Source organism: Octopus sinensis, linkage group LG10 (genome assembly GCF_006345805.1).
Source record: "Octopus sinensis linkage group LG10, ASM634580v1, whole genome shotgun sequence".
In the NCBI taxonomy this organism is placed as follows: domain Eukaryota; kingdom Metazoa; phylum Mollusca; class Cephalopoda; order Octopoda; family Octopodidae; genus Octopus; species Octopus sinensis.
In genome coordinates this window covers 29,220,391-29,235,592 of record NC_043006.1, presented here as the reverse complement: position 1 = coordinate 29,235,592, position 15,202 = coordinate 29,220,391, and the positions used below count along the sequence as shown (strand labels likewise).

Sequence of the window (15,202 nt, the reverse complement as noted above, 5' to 3'; positions counted from 1 at the left end):
GGAGGTGCAGGTGAAGGAGTGGATGATGGGATAGGGTCGATGGTGGGTGCTAGTGAGGCGGGTGGTGTTGGAGAGGTAAGGGCAAGTGCGGCAACGTGGGCGGGAGCAGGGGAACGAGCCGGGTTGGGAGGTAGGGTCAGGGAAGGAGCTATGGACCAAAAGGTCTCGAAGGTTGTGGGCTCGTTTGAAAGAGGGGAGGGGTCGGTTAGGGAAGAGGTGTGAAGTGGACGGGTCGGACTGGAGATGACGGAAAGCTCGAAGAATGGTGCGTTGGAGACGTAGGGTCGTGGGGTGGTAAGTGAGGGGAAAAGGGAGGCGGGAGACTACAGGGCGGGTTCGGGGAGAGAGAGCAGATACACGGTCCACGGACCGTGCTCTGGCAAGGGCGGTGTGGATAGTGGTGAGGGGGTATCCACGTAGGGTGAAGTGGTGAACCATACGTTGAGACTGAGTCTCAAAGTCATGGTCGTCACTACAGAGCCTACGTAGACGGAGGAATTGGGAATAGGGGATGGAAAGCTTGGTGTGTTCTGGGTGGGAGGAAGAGAAGTTGAGGTATGAGTGTGAGTCTGTGTGTTTGTAGTGAATGGAGGTGGTAAGAGTGGAGTGAAGAATGCTAACCGAAATGTCGAGGAAGGAGACAGAGGTGTTGGAGATAGTGGAAGTGAAGTGGAGGGCTGGATGGAAAGATTGGACGAAAGAGAGGAAGGAATCTAGATGTTCGCGGGAGAGTGAGGTGGCACCGATAATGTCGTCAATATAACGACCATATAGTTCAGGAGTGGGACCAGTGAAATTAGAGAATATTTGGGCCTCAACATAGCCAACGAACAGGTTCGCATAGTTGGGGCCCATTCGCGTTCCCATGGCCACTCCCGAGACCTGATGGTAGAACTCGCCCGCGAACGAGAAGCAGTTCAGAGTAAGGACAAGTTCGGCCAGACGAATGAGTGTGGAGGTGTCAGGTACAGGGTTAGAGCGGAGGTCAAGAAAGTGTCGAAGGGCCTGCAGTCCTTCGTGGTGAGGGATAACAGTATAGAGGCTTTGGATGTCCATAGTAAAAAGGATTTTGGAGGAGCCGGGAGGAAAGGAGAAAGAGTTGAAAAGCCGGAGAGCATGGTTGGTATCGTGGATGTGGGAGGGAAGAGATGCCACTAGGGGGGCAAGGACACGGTCGAGGTATTTAGAGATGAGCTCCGTGGGGCAGTTACAGGCAGAGACGATGGGGCGGCCAGGGTTGTTGGGTTTGTGGATTTTGGGGAGGAAGTAAATGGTGGGGGTACGTGGGGTTCGCACAATTAGGTTGGATGCGGTGCGGGGGAGACGGGAGGACGAGATGAGGTCTTGGACAGTAGAGGATACCGTCTGTTGGTAGCTACGTGTGGGGTTAGAGGGCAGAGGGGAATAGAAGGAGGTGTCATTGAGTTGGCGGAAAGCCTCAGCCCTATAGAGGTCCGCGCGCCACACCACTACAGCTCCACCCTTGTCAGCCGGTTTGATGATAATGTCAGCGCGCCGTTGGAGGGAACGAAGAGCCAAGAGCTCAGCCGGGGAGATGTTGAGGCGGCGTTGGCGCCTGGAGAAGTTGAACCGCTCCAATGCACGCTGACAAGCGCCCGCGAAAAGATCCACTGCTACGATCTGGCCAGGGGCAGGCGTCCACGGGGATGGTCGGCGGCCCAGGCCAGTGAAGCAGTCGTCCTCTTCGTGGGGTGTGGGTGGCGAGTCGTGGTAATGCGCACCCAACCGGACACGGCGCACAAAGCTGTGGACATCAACTCGCGTCTGGAATTCCTTACAGGATGGAGTGAGGGGGATGAAACGCAGACCCCTACCAAGGACGGAGCGTTCAGCCGCAGAGAGGGGAAGATCGGGGGGAATGGTAACAACAGACGGAAGTGCAGAAGGGGTGGGTGGAATAGAAGTAGGAGGGGTGGTAGGTCTCGTGGAGGTCTGAGGGGGAGGGATTGGGGAGGGGGGGTGGGGGTGGTTGGGCGGGGCAGTAGGGTTAGGTGTAGGTGGATGGAGCCTAACGGGAGGGGAGAAGGGGTTGTAGGGAGGGGCAGTGGGGTTAGGTGTGGGTGGATGGAGCCTATCGGGAGGGGAGAAGGGTGGTGGAGGAGTTGGGGTAGTGGCGTCGGGTAGGGTGGAATGGAAGAGTGATTGGAGTTTACGAAGTTTGGTATCAGAAAGAAATTGATGGAAGAGTTGATTCAAATGGATAATGAAGCGTAGCGTGTTTGGAGCATAGAGAGGCGGCAGAGAGGAGAAGGTGGAGAAAGCAGGAGGAAGAAGGCGGTTGATGGCATGTAGTTTGGAGAGATTGGAGCGAATGGTGGCCCGCATAAGCGGTAAGATGTGGTGCGGAGTATGGGTAAGATGGAAGAATCCGAGTGGAGAGCAGGGTGGAAGTGGAGGCGGAAACCTTTAGGGATGAGTCGGTGATGTAGGCAGCGGCTTAGGAAAGAGACATGGCTAGAGAAGCGGGTTTTTTTAAAAAGAAGTAGAGAGAGATTAACGGACGGCTGAAGGCAATATACAGGAAGCGAACGTAGATGATCCTTCAAACGGTGATGGAGGGTGAGGAGGTAGGACCTAGGATCCGGCATGATGGGATAGCGGAAAAAAAACGTTCGAAAAAACAAAAAAAACAAAAAACAAAAATTATCGTATGAAAAAAATAGAAAAAAAGGATAGCGAAAAAAGGGGAAAAAACAAACGTTCAAAAAAACAAAAAAATAATAATCGTATGAAAAAACTAGATAAGTAAGCGATAGGGGCAGAAAAGACGGGGCAAACGGAAAAGGGAAAGAAAGAAGGGAAGCAGAGAGAGGGGGAGGCAAAAAAAGGGGGGTGCAGGCAGAGGAAACAGAGTATGGACATCCAGAGAGGGAAGAAAGACGGAAAGGAGAACAAAAATTCAGGAAAATGTGGGAAGCATGAAATGAATGTAAAAAAAGTGGTAATATAAGAGAAAATAAAAATACAACAAACGGGACAGTTTATGCGAACAAGTTCAAGGTTGAAAGTTCAAGGTGAGAAATGTGTAGACGTCGTGGTATATTTTTTAAGGATTTCACATCAATGCAAAGTCACTTTGATCCGCGAAAGAGAGGTGCAGCCAATGGTAAGTATCCAAGAGGTAAAGAAAATCCAAGGTAGAGGTAAGTGTTGATAGTGGTATTGGTAGAATATAGGATGAAAGTGAGACCACGTGAGCGCATAATATATAACGGGAAGCTTTATGAAAATAAACAAAAGACGAAGGCAGGTGGAAAACAAACGAACAATTGTATTAGTATGGCGCTCAGGAAATATAAATAAAACAAGTCTTTAACGTTTCGAGCCTACGCTCTTCAACAGAAAGATACACAGAGAGAGAAAAACACAGAAAGAAGGAGAGAAAAAAAATGCGTGCAGTAGCTAACGAATCAACATGGCGATCTGATTTCGGCCAGAGGTCAAAGATCAAACATGAGACGCGAGAGCGAAATAAGGGGAGATAATAGGGTTGATAAAAGGGTTGAGGGACCAGCTAAAAGTGCGTGGGAGGGGTCTGGATGTGTGTATGTATAGGGTTGGTGTATGTATTAGTATGTATAAGGGTGTGTGTGTGTGTGTATGAGAGAGTATTAGTGCGTAAGATTGGTCTGGACGTGCGTATGTATGGGGTTGGTGTATGTATTAGTATGTATTAGTATGTATTAGTACGTATTAGTACGTATTGGTATGTATAGGTGTGTGTGTGTGTGTGTGAGAGAGTATAAGTGCGTATGCGGGGTCTGGACGTGTGTATGTATAGGGTTGGTATAAGAATTAGTATGTATTAGTACGTATTAGTATGTATTAGTTGGTGTGTGTATTAGTATGGCACATCATATGTGATGTGATGTGTAAAGTCATGTGGTGTAGTGAGGAGAAGAGGGGGAGGGGGAGAAGAGGGGGGAGAGAAGGGGAGGGGAAGAAGAGGGGGAGGAGAAGGGGGAAGAGGAGACGATGGGGGGAATGTCCAGTTCTATGTTCTTCAAATGTTTGGTTTGTAGAACCATAAAATGGAATACAGAGAAAGAGAGAGAGGTGAGAGAGTTGGTTTGTGAAAGCTCATGGTTGGATGTATAAAAGACACAACAGAGTGAAAAACTACAGAAGGCTTGTGTTATATAGTTAAAGAATATATTTAAATCATTGTTAGAAAAATGTAATCAGGGATTTTTTCGGTATAAGGGAAATAATAAAAAAATGTTGGAAATGACAAGTTTTTATTAATCTAACATTCAGTTTAGAAGGAATGCTTTATATTTTTTTCAATGAGGTAAGTTTCCTTATTTAAAAATGTTAGAAATGCTTCAGTTTTGGCTTATATTTTTCCTTTGCGGGGGATGTGTTCACTTTTGTTTTTGATTAGTGAGTCATCTTCAGTATTGTAATTGGTTAATGCTTCTGTGAATCTTAATTTTCTACAGAATTCTATTATACTGTCTTTCACTTCATTTTGGTTGGCTCTGTATGGAGTTGGGGGAATTTTAACCCTTTTGAGAGGATGTCTATTTTTGTGCTTGAAAGAAGTTTAGTTGAGAGGTTAATTATCTAGAAGGATCAGAATTCCTTTTTCAAAGAGGGACAAAAATTCAAAATCAAATCTGACTTTACTTGTGCTTCAGAAAACCAAAACTACATAGGGTCCACAGGATTATCGCTCAGATGTAGATGCACTCTGCACCAACAGCAGATTGCATTCCCAGAATACAGAATGATACCCTTTAGTGAACATAATGAGACATGCACAAAGCAACTGCTACCACAATTTGTAATCTTTCCATTCTCCATTGGAACACCAACACAAGGTGGATTAAATAAGGAAACCTACTTCATTGAAAAAAATTATCTCCCTTATACCAAAATCAACAGTTGATTCTGTAGTTATTATCACTGTATTTTGGCAATTTAAATTAGGGTTTTGACTGTTATTTCTAGCAGGTAGACATACTTGGTATGTCCTTTGATTAATTTCAATCCTTCAGCTATTTAATGCATTTTTGGGGTCTGCAATTGCCTATATTATTACACTAGATAATAATAGAGACAATGATATCTTTGCAAATTATTTTTTCGTGAATTATTTGCCCTGTATTGAAATATATACATCATCATCATTATCATTTAGCATCTGTTGTCCATGCTGGCATGGGTTGGATGGTTTGACTGGGCTAGCACACTGCATGGTTTTCTATGGCTGGATGCCCTTCCTAACACCAACCACTCCAAGGATATACTGGGTGCTTTTACATGCCACCGGCATGGATGCCATTTGTGTGACACCAATATCTGTTACAACATATACATACATACACATATATATATGTATGTAAAGGGAAAGTTTATGAAAATAAACAAAAGACGAAGGCAGGTGGAGTACAAACAAACAGATGTATTAGTATAGCGCTCAGGAATAGAAAAAGTCTTTCACGTTTCGAGCCTACGCTCTTCTACTGAAAGGAACACAGAAAAAACAAGGAGAGAAAAAAATATGTGTGTAGTAGCTAACAAATCTGTACACTATATTTTAGAAGAATATTTCACTTTCAATAATAATGTGGTTACTAGGAAAATCTTTTGGGCACCAAATTATCAAGCCGTATTCAACACCTGTTTGCTGAAGTCATGTGTTGTACAGGGACATAAATACAAAAGAAAAAGCAAAATATGGTAGCTACATTGGTCACTCTTGTTATTCCTCATCTCTTTGCAAAATAACAATCTCGAAAACTGCAACTTTTTCAAAGCATAAAATACTGAAAATTTCTAAAACTATGAACATCAGAGGTTTGTTATTGTTTACATCCTTCCTTTCACAAAAGGTAAGTGCTTGTCAACCAGCCATAACCCAGCCGAAGGTAAGATAAAATTATCAAACTTTTAGTATATTTTCCTTTTCTGACCACCTAATCTTATAATAATAAAATAATATATTTATATTATATTTATATTTATAGGTGCAGGAGTGGCTGTATGGTAAGTAGCTTGTTTACCAACCACATGGTTCCGGGTTCAGTCCTACTGCGTGGCACCTTGGGCAAGTATCTTCTACTATAGCCTCGGGTCAACCAAAGCCTAGTGAGTGGATTTGGTAGACGGAAACTGAAAGAAGCCCGTTGTATATATATATATATATATATATGCGTGTGTGTGTGTGTCTGTGTTTGTCCCCCTAGCATTGCTTGACAACCGATGCTGGTGTGTTTACGTCCTCATCACTTAGCGGTTCGGCAAAAGAGACCGATAGAATAAGTACTGGGCTTACAAAAGAATAAGTCCTGGGGTCAACTTGCTCGATTAAAGGTGGTGCTCCAGCATGGCCGCAGTCAAATGACTGAAACAAGTAAAAGAGTAATGAGTATATAATTTGTATATATAATATATAGATATTGTTACCTGTGCCATCAAAATTAGCACAGGAGTTGTGTCTGCATCACCAAGGCTGAAGCTGAAAGTCTTCAGTACCACTTCCACTCCGATGCCTCACACTCCAACAACCAGCTCTCTACTGAGGACTTTGCTGACGACTTCCAGGGTTTATCTAAACCGAAGCTCATTAATCAGATCCCTTCGGAAAGCTTTGCTCGCGTGCTCTCCAGCTTGTTGAAAAACATATGTTTATCCAACAATGTGTCTGACTGGCGGAAACTGTTTCCGTCTCCCCCGCATCTCTCTCAATGTGCACAATGTGAAATTGAGCTCCCTTACATCCTCTCTCAAGCGACAGTTCCAGTTATTTGAGTCCACCTTGATCACTTCTCACCTCAATTTGACATTAAGCACAGTGCCTACTGACAGGCAACTGATAAGCTAAAAGTGCACAGTCAATGCTAAATTCAGTGAATTCGACATAAAAGGAGCTGTCCGTCTCCTCTCTTCTCTATCCTTCCTCACTCCATGTGGCTCTGAGTCACATAGACGTCTGCAAGAGAAGCACCCACCAGCACCCCCTGATAATCAACTAAACTGGCCTGATCCCCCAGAATACTTGAGACTGGTCTACACCTCTGGTAACACCAGAAAGGTGATTTCATCCTTCTCTGCTGGTTCAGGGGTGGGGGAAGTGATGGCCTTTTGCCTCAACACTTCAAGGACGGTATCTCCTTATTGGCTTGACTGGGCCGGTTACACTCACTGGCATAGACCATGAGCCATGGTCTCACTTGGCCTGTCAGGTCTATATATATATATATATATATACTTTATTTTAAGCAGCAGAAAATTCAACAAAATCTGTTACTCTGAGTTTCTCGTTGCCGAACGGCAACGAGAAACTCAGAGTAACAGATTTTGTTGAATTTTCTGCTGCTTAAAATAAAGCATATTACTCTACCACTGGTATTTGAGTACTCTTTTTTCCACCTTGTTTCACATTTATGTGTTTACTCCGGTCTATATATATATATATATATATATATATATATATATATATATATATATATATATATATATGTATATATACACTGAACCACAAAAGAAATGTGAATTTTTTCAAATGTCATTTTTATGTTGAAAATTCTGAAAATTTATTTCGGGGATTTAAGTGTAAATATTCCAAGACATGCTGGTTTATGGCTGAGACCCAAATTGCAGGTAACCTTTCAATTTTCCCTGAAAAGAGTTGTGAAAACGCACCTGTGTTGAATGCCATGGGTGGCAGTCACAAAGAATTGTCATGAAAACTGAAACGCATGTGCATGTCATGGAGGTTATGGGTATAAAAATCAACTTGAACCATGTTCCTGGGATTCATAATTTGGATGCATCAAGTGTGGCCCGATTGTCAGCAGTGCAGAGAGATAAGCTATTGGCCGATTGCAAGCAGGGCAGTGTGTCCTAGTTGTTGCAAAAGCTTACAATGTCCATGTCAGCACCATCTATCATACAAAACTGACATGGAGCACATTGCAGGTGTGTGACTCAGTGGATCCTGTCAAACCATCCAACCCATGCCAACATGAAAAACTGGGATTAAAAGATGATGATGATGATGATGATGCTGACATTCTCATGTAGCACTTTATGGTGATTTCTGTGACATATGAGAAAAACCGAAAAGAATCAATTTGGAAATTAAAATTAAAAATGTTACAGCTTACTGTATTTCTGGCCTGGATCCAGTTGAGTTAATGTGACCCGATGCATATAAATATGCCGTTGCTCAGAGCCACCATCTATAAAGAGGGTTTCAGTACCTGGAACCATGTATTTTAATGAATCCTGACCATATTCAACCATTGAAGAGTTAGTCTCACTCATTGTCACCCAAGTAACCACCATCTGAGTAGGATCATCTGAAAATAATTAAGATTATAATTTATGCAGATTTACAGAGTAGCTTTAATGCAAAGGAGAGCATCGAAGAGTAATTACAAAGAGTATACAAGAGTAACTATGGAAGAGAGTAAGAGCAGTTACAGAGGAAAATAAATGAGAGTTGTTAGAGAGGAGAGTATATGAAAGTAGTTGTATTGGTTCAAACGTAAAACTTTAAAATTGAATCAACTCTTGAAAGCTGAAATTAAAAATAGCAGCCAAAGTAAAAGAAAAAATGTTATTAAGGAAAAACTTGGGAGATTGCTATGAAAGAGTACTTTCAGAGACAAAAACCTAACATTTCCATTTTTAACTATACTCTTTACTCTTTTACTTATTTCAGTCATTTGACTGCTGCCATGCTGGAGCACCGCCTTTAGTCGAGCAAATCGACCCCGGGACTTATTCTTTGTAAGCCCAGTACTTATTCTATCGGTCTCTTTTGCCGAACCGCTAAGTGATGAGGACATAAACACACCAGCATCGGTTGTCAAGCAATGCTAGGGGGACAAACACAGACACACAAACACACACACATATATATATACATATATACGACAGGCTTCTTTCAGTTTCCGTCTACCAAATCCACTCACAAGGCATTGGTCGGCCCAGGGCTATAGCAGAAGACACTTGCCCAAGATGCCACGCAGTGGGACTGAACCCGGAACCATGTGGTTGGTAAGCAAGCTACTTACCACACAGCCACTCCTGCGCCTATAAGATGAAGATTCAAAGAATGTGTTAATGATGCTGAGCCAACTCTTGTAAATTACAGGATCTTTACTCAATAAAGTCACAGTAAAACTGTTATCAACGTTTTCTTGATTTCTTTGTGAAATTCCAAATATTCAAGTTATATCAGTACGTGTTGATTTGACCTTTTATAACAAGATCCTATTACATCATATATCCTGATCTCTAATGATGTCCAATGAATTGATATAAAATTCACCTCTTTCAAAGCATTATTCCAGTTATGAGATGATAATTTTGTTGTCTCTAGAGGTTGATTTGTAAATATAATTATTTCTTTATTACCCACAAGGGGCTAAACATAGAGGGGACAAACAAGGACAGACATAGGTATGAAGTCGATTACATCGAACCCAGTGCCTGACTGGTACTTAATTTATCGACCCTGAAAGTATGAAAGGTAAAGTGGACCTCGGCGGAATTTGAACTCACAACGTAACGGCAGACAAAATACTGCTAAGCATTTCGCCCGACGTGCTAACGTTTCTGATTTGTAAATATAATGACATGCAGTATGGAAAGCTATGGGTAAAAAGACATTATTTACAGACTCAATAATTTCATAATGTACTTTTGCTTGGGATGTTAGAAATCAGAAATGACAATTTGTTCACCATCACACGCATGTTTAATGCCAGTGAATTTTCTCTTTTCAGAAATGAATGTATGTAAATAAGTAGATAGGAAAACTTTTTCCACATTTATCATAAATATCAAGTGATGGGCTAAGTGGTGTGAGCATACTTCTTGCTGAGAAATGGGTTGACAAGGTCACAGAAGTAGTCAGAGTGTGCGATAGAGTATTTAAGCTCAAGCTAGTTTTCCAGAATAGTACAGCAACAATTATTTCTGCCTATGCCCCACAGCTGGGTCTACCAAATGGACAAAAGGACTACTTTTATGATATTCTTCTGCAGGCTACCTCAAAGATGAATGACAATGACCTCATCTTCGTGGCTGGTGATTTCAATAGACATTTTGGGCATCAGCCAGGTATCTTCTATTGTGTACATGGGGGCCATGGAATTGGTTCCCAAAATGAAAAGGGAGCAAGGCTACAGGAGTTCTGTGATGTGAATAACCTATTGATTTGCAAGATCAACTTCAGGAAAAGTGAGACAGACACCTGATAACTTATCAATTGGATGATGACCATGTTAACCAGATTGATTACATTCTCACCAAACAGTGAGATACATGGGTGCTATTAAATGCAGAGACCTTCCCTGGTGAAGAATGTACATGCCAGCATAGACTAGTCATTGGCGACTTTAGGCTTCAGGCCAGAAGGATGCCAAGAAGCAGACCAATCTGGAAAAGAAGGATTTGGAAGCTTAAGGATCCTTTATGTGGTCAGAAATTTAGGGACACCTTAATTGAGAAATTTGATGAGGAGGAACTACAGACTTGTAACATAGAGGGCAACTGAGAATTCTTGTAGAGCAGCTTACTGAGTGCCACATACCAAATCTGTGACTGATGCAAAGTTCCAACCAAACCTAGGGTAACGTCGTGATGGAATAATGCTGTAGACAAGGCCATTAAAGCAAAGAAACAGGACTGGAAGAGTGGTGGTAGCAGGGAACTATATCATGCAACTAGGAGGGATGCTAGAAGACAAGTGTACTTAGCCAGGGGAATAGCAGAAAAGAGGAAGTTTGCCAATATTCTGCATTCTGAGGATGAGAGTCTCGAAGTGTTTTGGATTGCAAGACAGTGTGTGAAAGAAAATTGTGATGTGGTAGGGAAGAAATGTGTTCACATGGATGATGGCTCACAGTTAGTGGTTCTGCAAAGGAGGAGGCTTGAAAGTGCCACTATGAAAGACTGCTTAATGTAGAAAAGGAGAACCTGCCCAATGTGGATTCAACAGAGAGATTGCCTATTCAAATCGACAGTAGCTTAGTAAATAAAGCAATTAAGGATATGAAGACAAGGAAAGCCTATGATCCATCAGGAATCACTGCTGAGATGCTTAAAATCTCTGGAGGAGTGGGATATAACCTGGTCACCTGTATAATTAACCAGGTTGTCCATAAGGGAATCATATCCAATGACTGGTGTAGCAGCATTATAGTCAGCTGCTGCAAAGGCAAAGGTGATGCCCTAGACAGAAATAATTACAGAAGCATCAAATTGCTGAACCAAGAGGTGAAAGTTGCAGAAAGGATCAGAGCTCACTTAATTAGGAAGCAAGTTAGCATAGATCAGATGCAGTTTGGATTTGTGCCAGGAAGAATCACCACTAATGTTATCTTCTTGGTGAGGCAACTGCAGGAGAAATAACTGGCCAAAAATAAACCTCTGTTTCTGGCTTTTGACAGGCTCTCTCCATATCAGGATTTCTCCCTGCTCCCTTATCTGGTAAGGCAATGCAGAAGCTTGGGATAGTGGTTAGTGAGAGCCATGTAAAGGGATGATGTTGGTAAGGTGAGAGTTGCCATGGGGGTGCTTGGTCATTCCAATGCCGTGACCTTGCCATTGCCCATGGTAATACTGCGAGCATCTTGGCTTGCTTCCGTAGGTTTCCTTGAACCTTGTGGTGTGTGACCGACTGATGCACTTAGTGCTGAATTGATGGTTTTTCCTCTTCTTTCTTCCACTTTTTACTTTTTTCTCTTCCTTTGCTCATATTTATATCTTTTTTGGTTTGGGATTTGAATTTAAATGTGGATTATTTTTGTAATTAAGATCATGTACTTCTTATAAATGAGAAAAAAAAACAACTCTTATCCCAAAACAAAACAAAAAAAACCCTCATGTATTGTGATTTAATTCTTATGATGGTATTATTCCGCCAAGGTCGATTTTGCCTTTCATAATTTCAGGATCGATAAAATAAGTCCCAGTTGGGCACTGGAATCCATGAAGTCTATTTAACCCCTCCCCCTAACTTGATGGTCTTGTGCCAAAATTTGAAACCATTATTATTATTAGTAGTAAATCCTCTTCATCACCACAAATTTATGACAATCGAAAAAGGATTTTCTTTTTTATTGCAAATACAGTTTAATCCTGTACATGCCTCCCACAAACTGTTTGGCCGTATGCCCACTTAAGATATTCTTTTCTACTCTAGACCGTAAGCCCACTTAAGATATTCTTTTCTACTCTAGACCGTATGCCCACTTAAGATATTCTTTTCTACTCTAGGCCGTATGCCCACTTAAGATATTCTTTTCTACTCTAGGCCGTATGCCCACTTAAGATATTCTTTTCTACTCTAGGCACAAAGCCCGAAATTTTGGGGGAAGGGGGCCAGTCGATTAGATCGATCCCAGTACTCCACTGGTACTTAATTTATCGACCCCGAAAGGATGAAAGGCAAAGTCGACCTCCGCGGAAATGGAACTCAGAACGTAATGACGGGCTAAATACCGCCAAGCATTCGCCCGGCATGCTAACGTTTTTGCCGGTCCGCCGCCTTGCCCACTTCAGGTATTGAAATATAACATTGTTATGTCTTGTTGCAAACTATAATTCTCGTTAGACTCAGTCAAATACTGGGATGACATAACTGACTACCTTCTCTTCCTCCTCCTTCCCAGAATGCGGTCTCATGTCTATTTGAAACCTCGCCATCATTTATGTTGTAGTGATTGACGTTATTATTTGGGCAAGAATAGTGTCGGATTAGATGTTTTATCAAGGATCAGAACCTTATCTTTTTAAATTCAAAGAATTATGAGGTTGACCCAGCCTTTAATCTCCTTGGGAATCGATAAAAATATTGATTTTTAACATTGGCACTACCACAAATTTGGAGGGACGGTATAATCAATGAAATTTTTTTTATCGATCGCAAGACGAAGTTGACCTCAGCGAGACAAATCGAAGGTGATTTGGCAACAGCAAAGCCAAACACTATAATCCTGTTTTTAAATTTATACAGTTTTACATGAGATACAACGTTTTTATAAGCAATCGAAGGATTGTTATGAAAAAATAATTGTTTATAAAGACTTGAAATCGTAAAATGTTGATTCTATCCCGGTGATATTTTTTATAATAAATATTTAGATTTTATGTAAATGCAGAGTTCAATTATATAAAAATAGTCAAAAACATGCAGCTTTAATTTTGATGAAGCAACTATCCAAGAGATGCCGTATCTAAATGAGAAATTTGGATCTAATTTAATTTTTTTTCTATCTTACATAAATCAGTGTTGCATCTGTTGCTACTTCGCAGGCCTTCTTCCTGTTTCTCTAAAGGAACGTTTGCACAATGACAAGTATTTGCAACTGTAGTTAAGAGAGATTTGGTAGAAAAATTAATTAATTAATCAGATCGATCATTTTTGAATGGTGTAGTATAGAATGGATAATCAATTACTAAAATGAAAGTAAGGAAGAGCATAAATATACAAATATAAGCGAAGGGTAAGAGTCAGACTGTAGCGAAAGCAAGAAATAGTAGTAGTAAATCCGCATAGATTCTGCGCACCAATTTACGGCCACTTGAAATAAAAATTGAATTATATTTTAATCTTACCTCCGTAAGATAAATGAACTTGCTCGGGTTGATAATAGAAGGGGCCATCCGCCATAGCACTGCAAACAATCAAATGTAACAGCGTTACTCCAACGAAAGCTCCGCTGATTGACATCTTTTTAAGACTTGATTGGTTCGAAGTGTGAAGAAGGATTGACTCGAAAGCAGACCTCTTTCAATTGCTTGCCAATCTCGCAACTCAATTATTATTTATAAGAAAAGAAGGAAGTGACGTCAGGGCACGTGCGTATTCGGCTGTCCTATTTCATTTGTAAACACTTGATGATGATCATAGTAGTAGTAGTTGCAGTTGTATTTGCAGCAACAACAATGGTGGTGGCGGCGGCCTTCGTCATGCGTGGTTTACTTACACTGACACTATTTAGGCACTCGTGATAAATTAAACTGATAAGCACATCACAAACAAAAGTTGAAGATAAGGCTTCTATTTATCCTCTCTTTCTCCTACCCTCTCTCTCTCTCCTACCCTCTCTCTCTCTCCTACCCCTCTCTCCTACTTTCTCTCTCTTTCTCTCCAGATAAGCAGCTGACGTTTCTATAGTTTTAGAAGTTCAATATTTTTAATTTTTAAACTCCAAAATCTACCTCCACTCCAACACTAAGTGGTCACTTTACCTGCTAAAAATAGCAGTTGAATCTCTCTTAATGCACAACATTTTGTCTTTAAAAAGGCGCATTGGATAACATAATCGTAGATATATTATGTCTGTCAACATTTTTGAATAGTCAGGGATGCAATGCCTAAGATCATAGGCCTGCTTAACTAGGACTGACCTAGGGACCAGATAATTGTAATCCTTTTTCATTATAGGCACAAGTCTTGAAAAGTTGGGGGAGGAGGCTGGTGAATTACATCAAACCCTGTGTTTCACTGGTACTAAATTTATTGACCCCAAAAGGATGAAAGTCAAAGTTGACCTCCGCAGATTTTGAATCCAGAACGTAAAAACAGATAAAATGTCACTAAGCATTTTGTCCAGTGCACTTATGATTCTGCCAGTTTACTGCCTTTAATAATAATAATAATAATAATCCTTTCTACTAAAGGCATAAGACTTGAAATTTTGGTGGAGGGGACAAGTCGATTACATCAACCCCAGTGTTTCACTGGTACTTAATTTATTGACTCCAAAAGGGTGAAAGGCAAAGTCAAACTTGGCAGAATTTGAGCTCAGAACCTAGCTGCAGTTGAACTACCTATTTCTTTACTGCCTATAAGGGGCTACACACAGAAGGGACAAAGGGATTAAGTTGATTATATCGACTCCAGTGCATAACTGGTACTTAATTTATCAACCCCGAAAGGATGAAAGGCAAAGTCGACCTCGGCGGAATTTGAACTCAGAATGTAACAGCAGACGAAATACCTATTTCCTTACTACCCACAAGGCGCTAAACACAGAGGGGACAAACAAGGACAGACAAACGGATTAAGTCGATTATATCGATGCCAGTGCGTAACTGGTACTTATTTAATCAACCCCAAAAGGATGAAAGGTAAAGTTGACCTTGGTGGAATTTGAATTCAGAACATAACGGCAGACGAAATACCACTAAGCATTTTGCCCAGTGTGCTAAC

At 41.4% G+C, this 15,202-nt stretch overlaps 1 protein-coding gene across 1 annotated transcript in view; it reads right to left on the bottom strand.

The window, feature by feature from the left end:
• Nucleotides 1-13,817, bottom strand: part of LOC115216427 (acid phosphatase type 7) — a 32,875-nt gene extending 19,058 nt beyond the window's left edge. Inside the window, exons 1-2 of the mRNA XM_029785757.2 lie at nt 13,603-13,817; nt 8,136-8,330 (exon numbers count right to left, since the gene is read on the bottom strand). Of these exons, the coding sequence (XP_029641617.1) occupies nt 8,136-8,330; nt 13,603-13,717 (310 nt within the window). The 5' untranslated portion in view covers nt 13,718-13,817. The remainder of the gene's footprint in view (nt 1-8,135; nt 8,331-13,602) is intronic.
• Between the last annotated feature and the right edge of the window lie 1,385 nt (nt 13,818-15,202).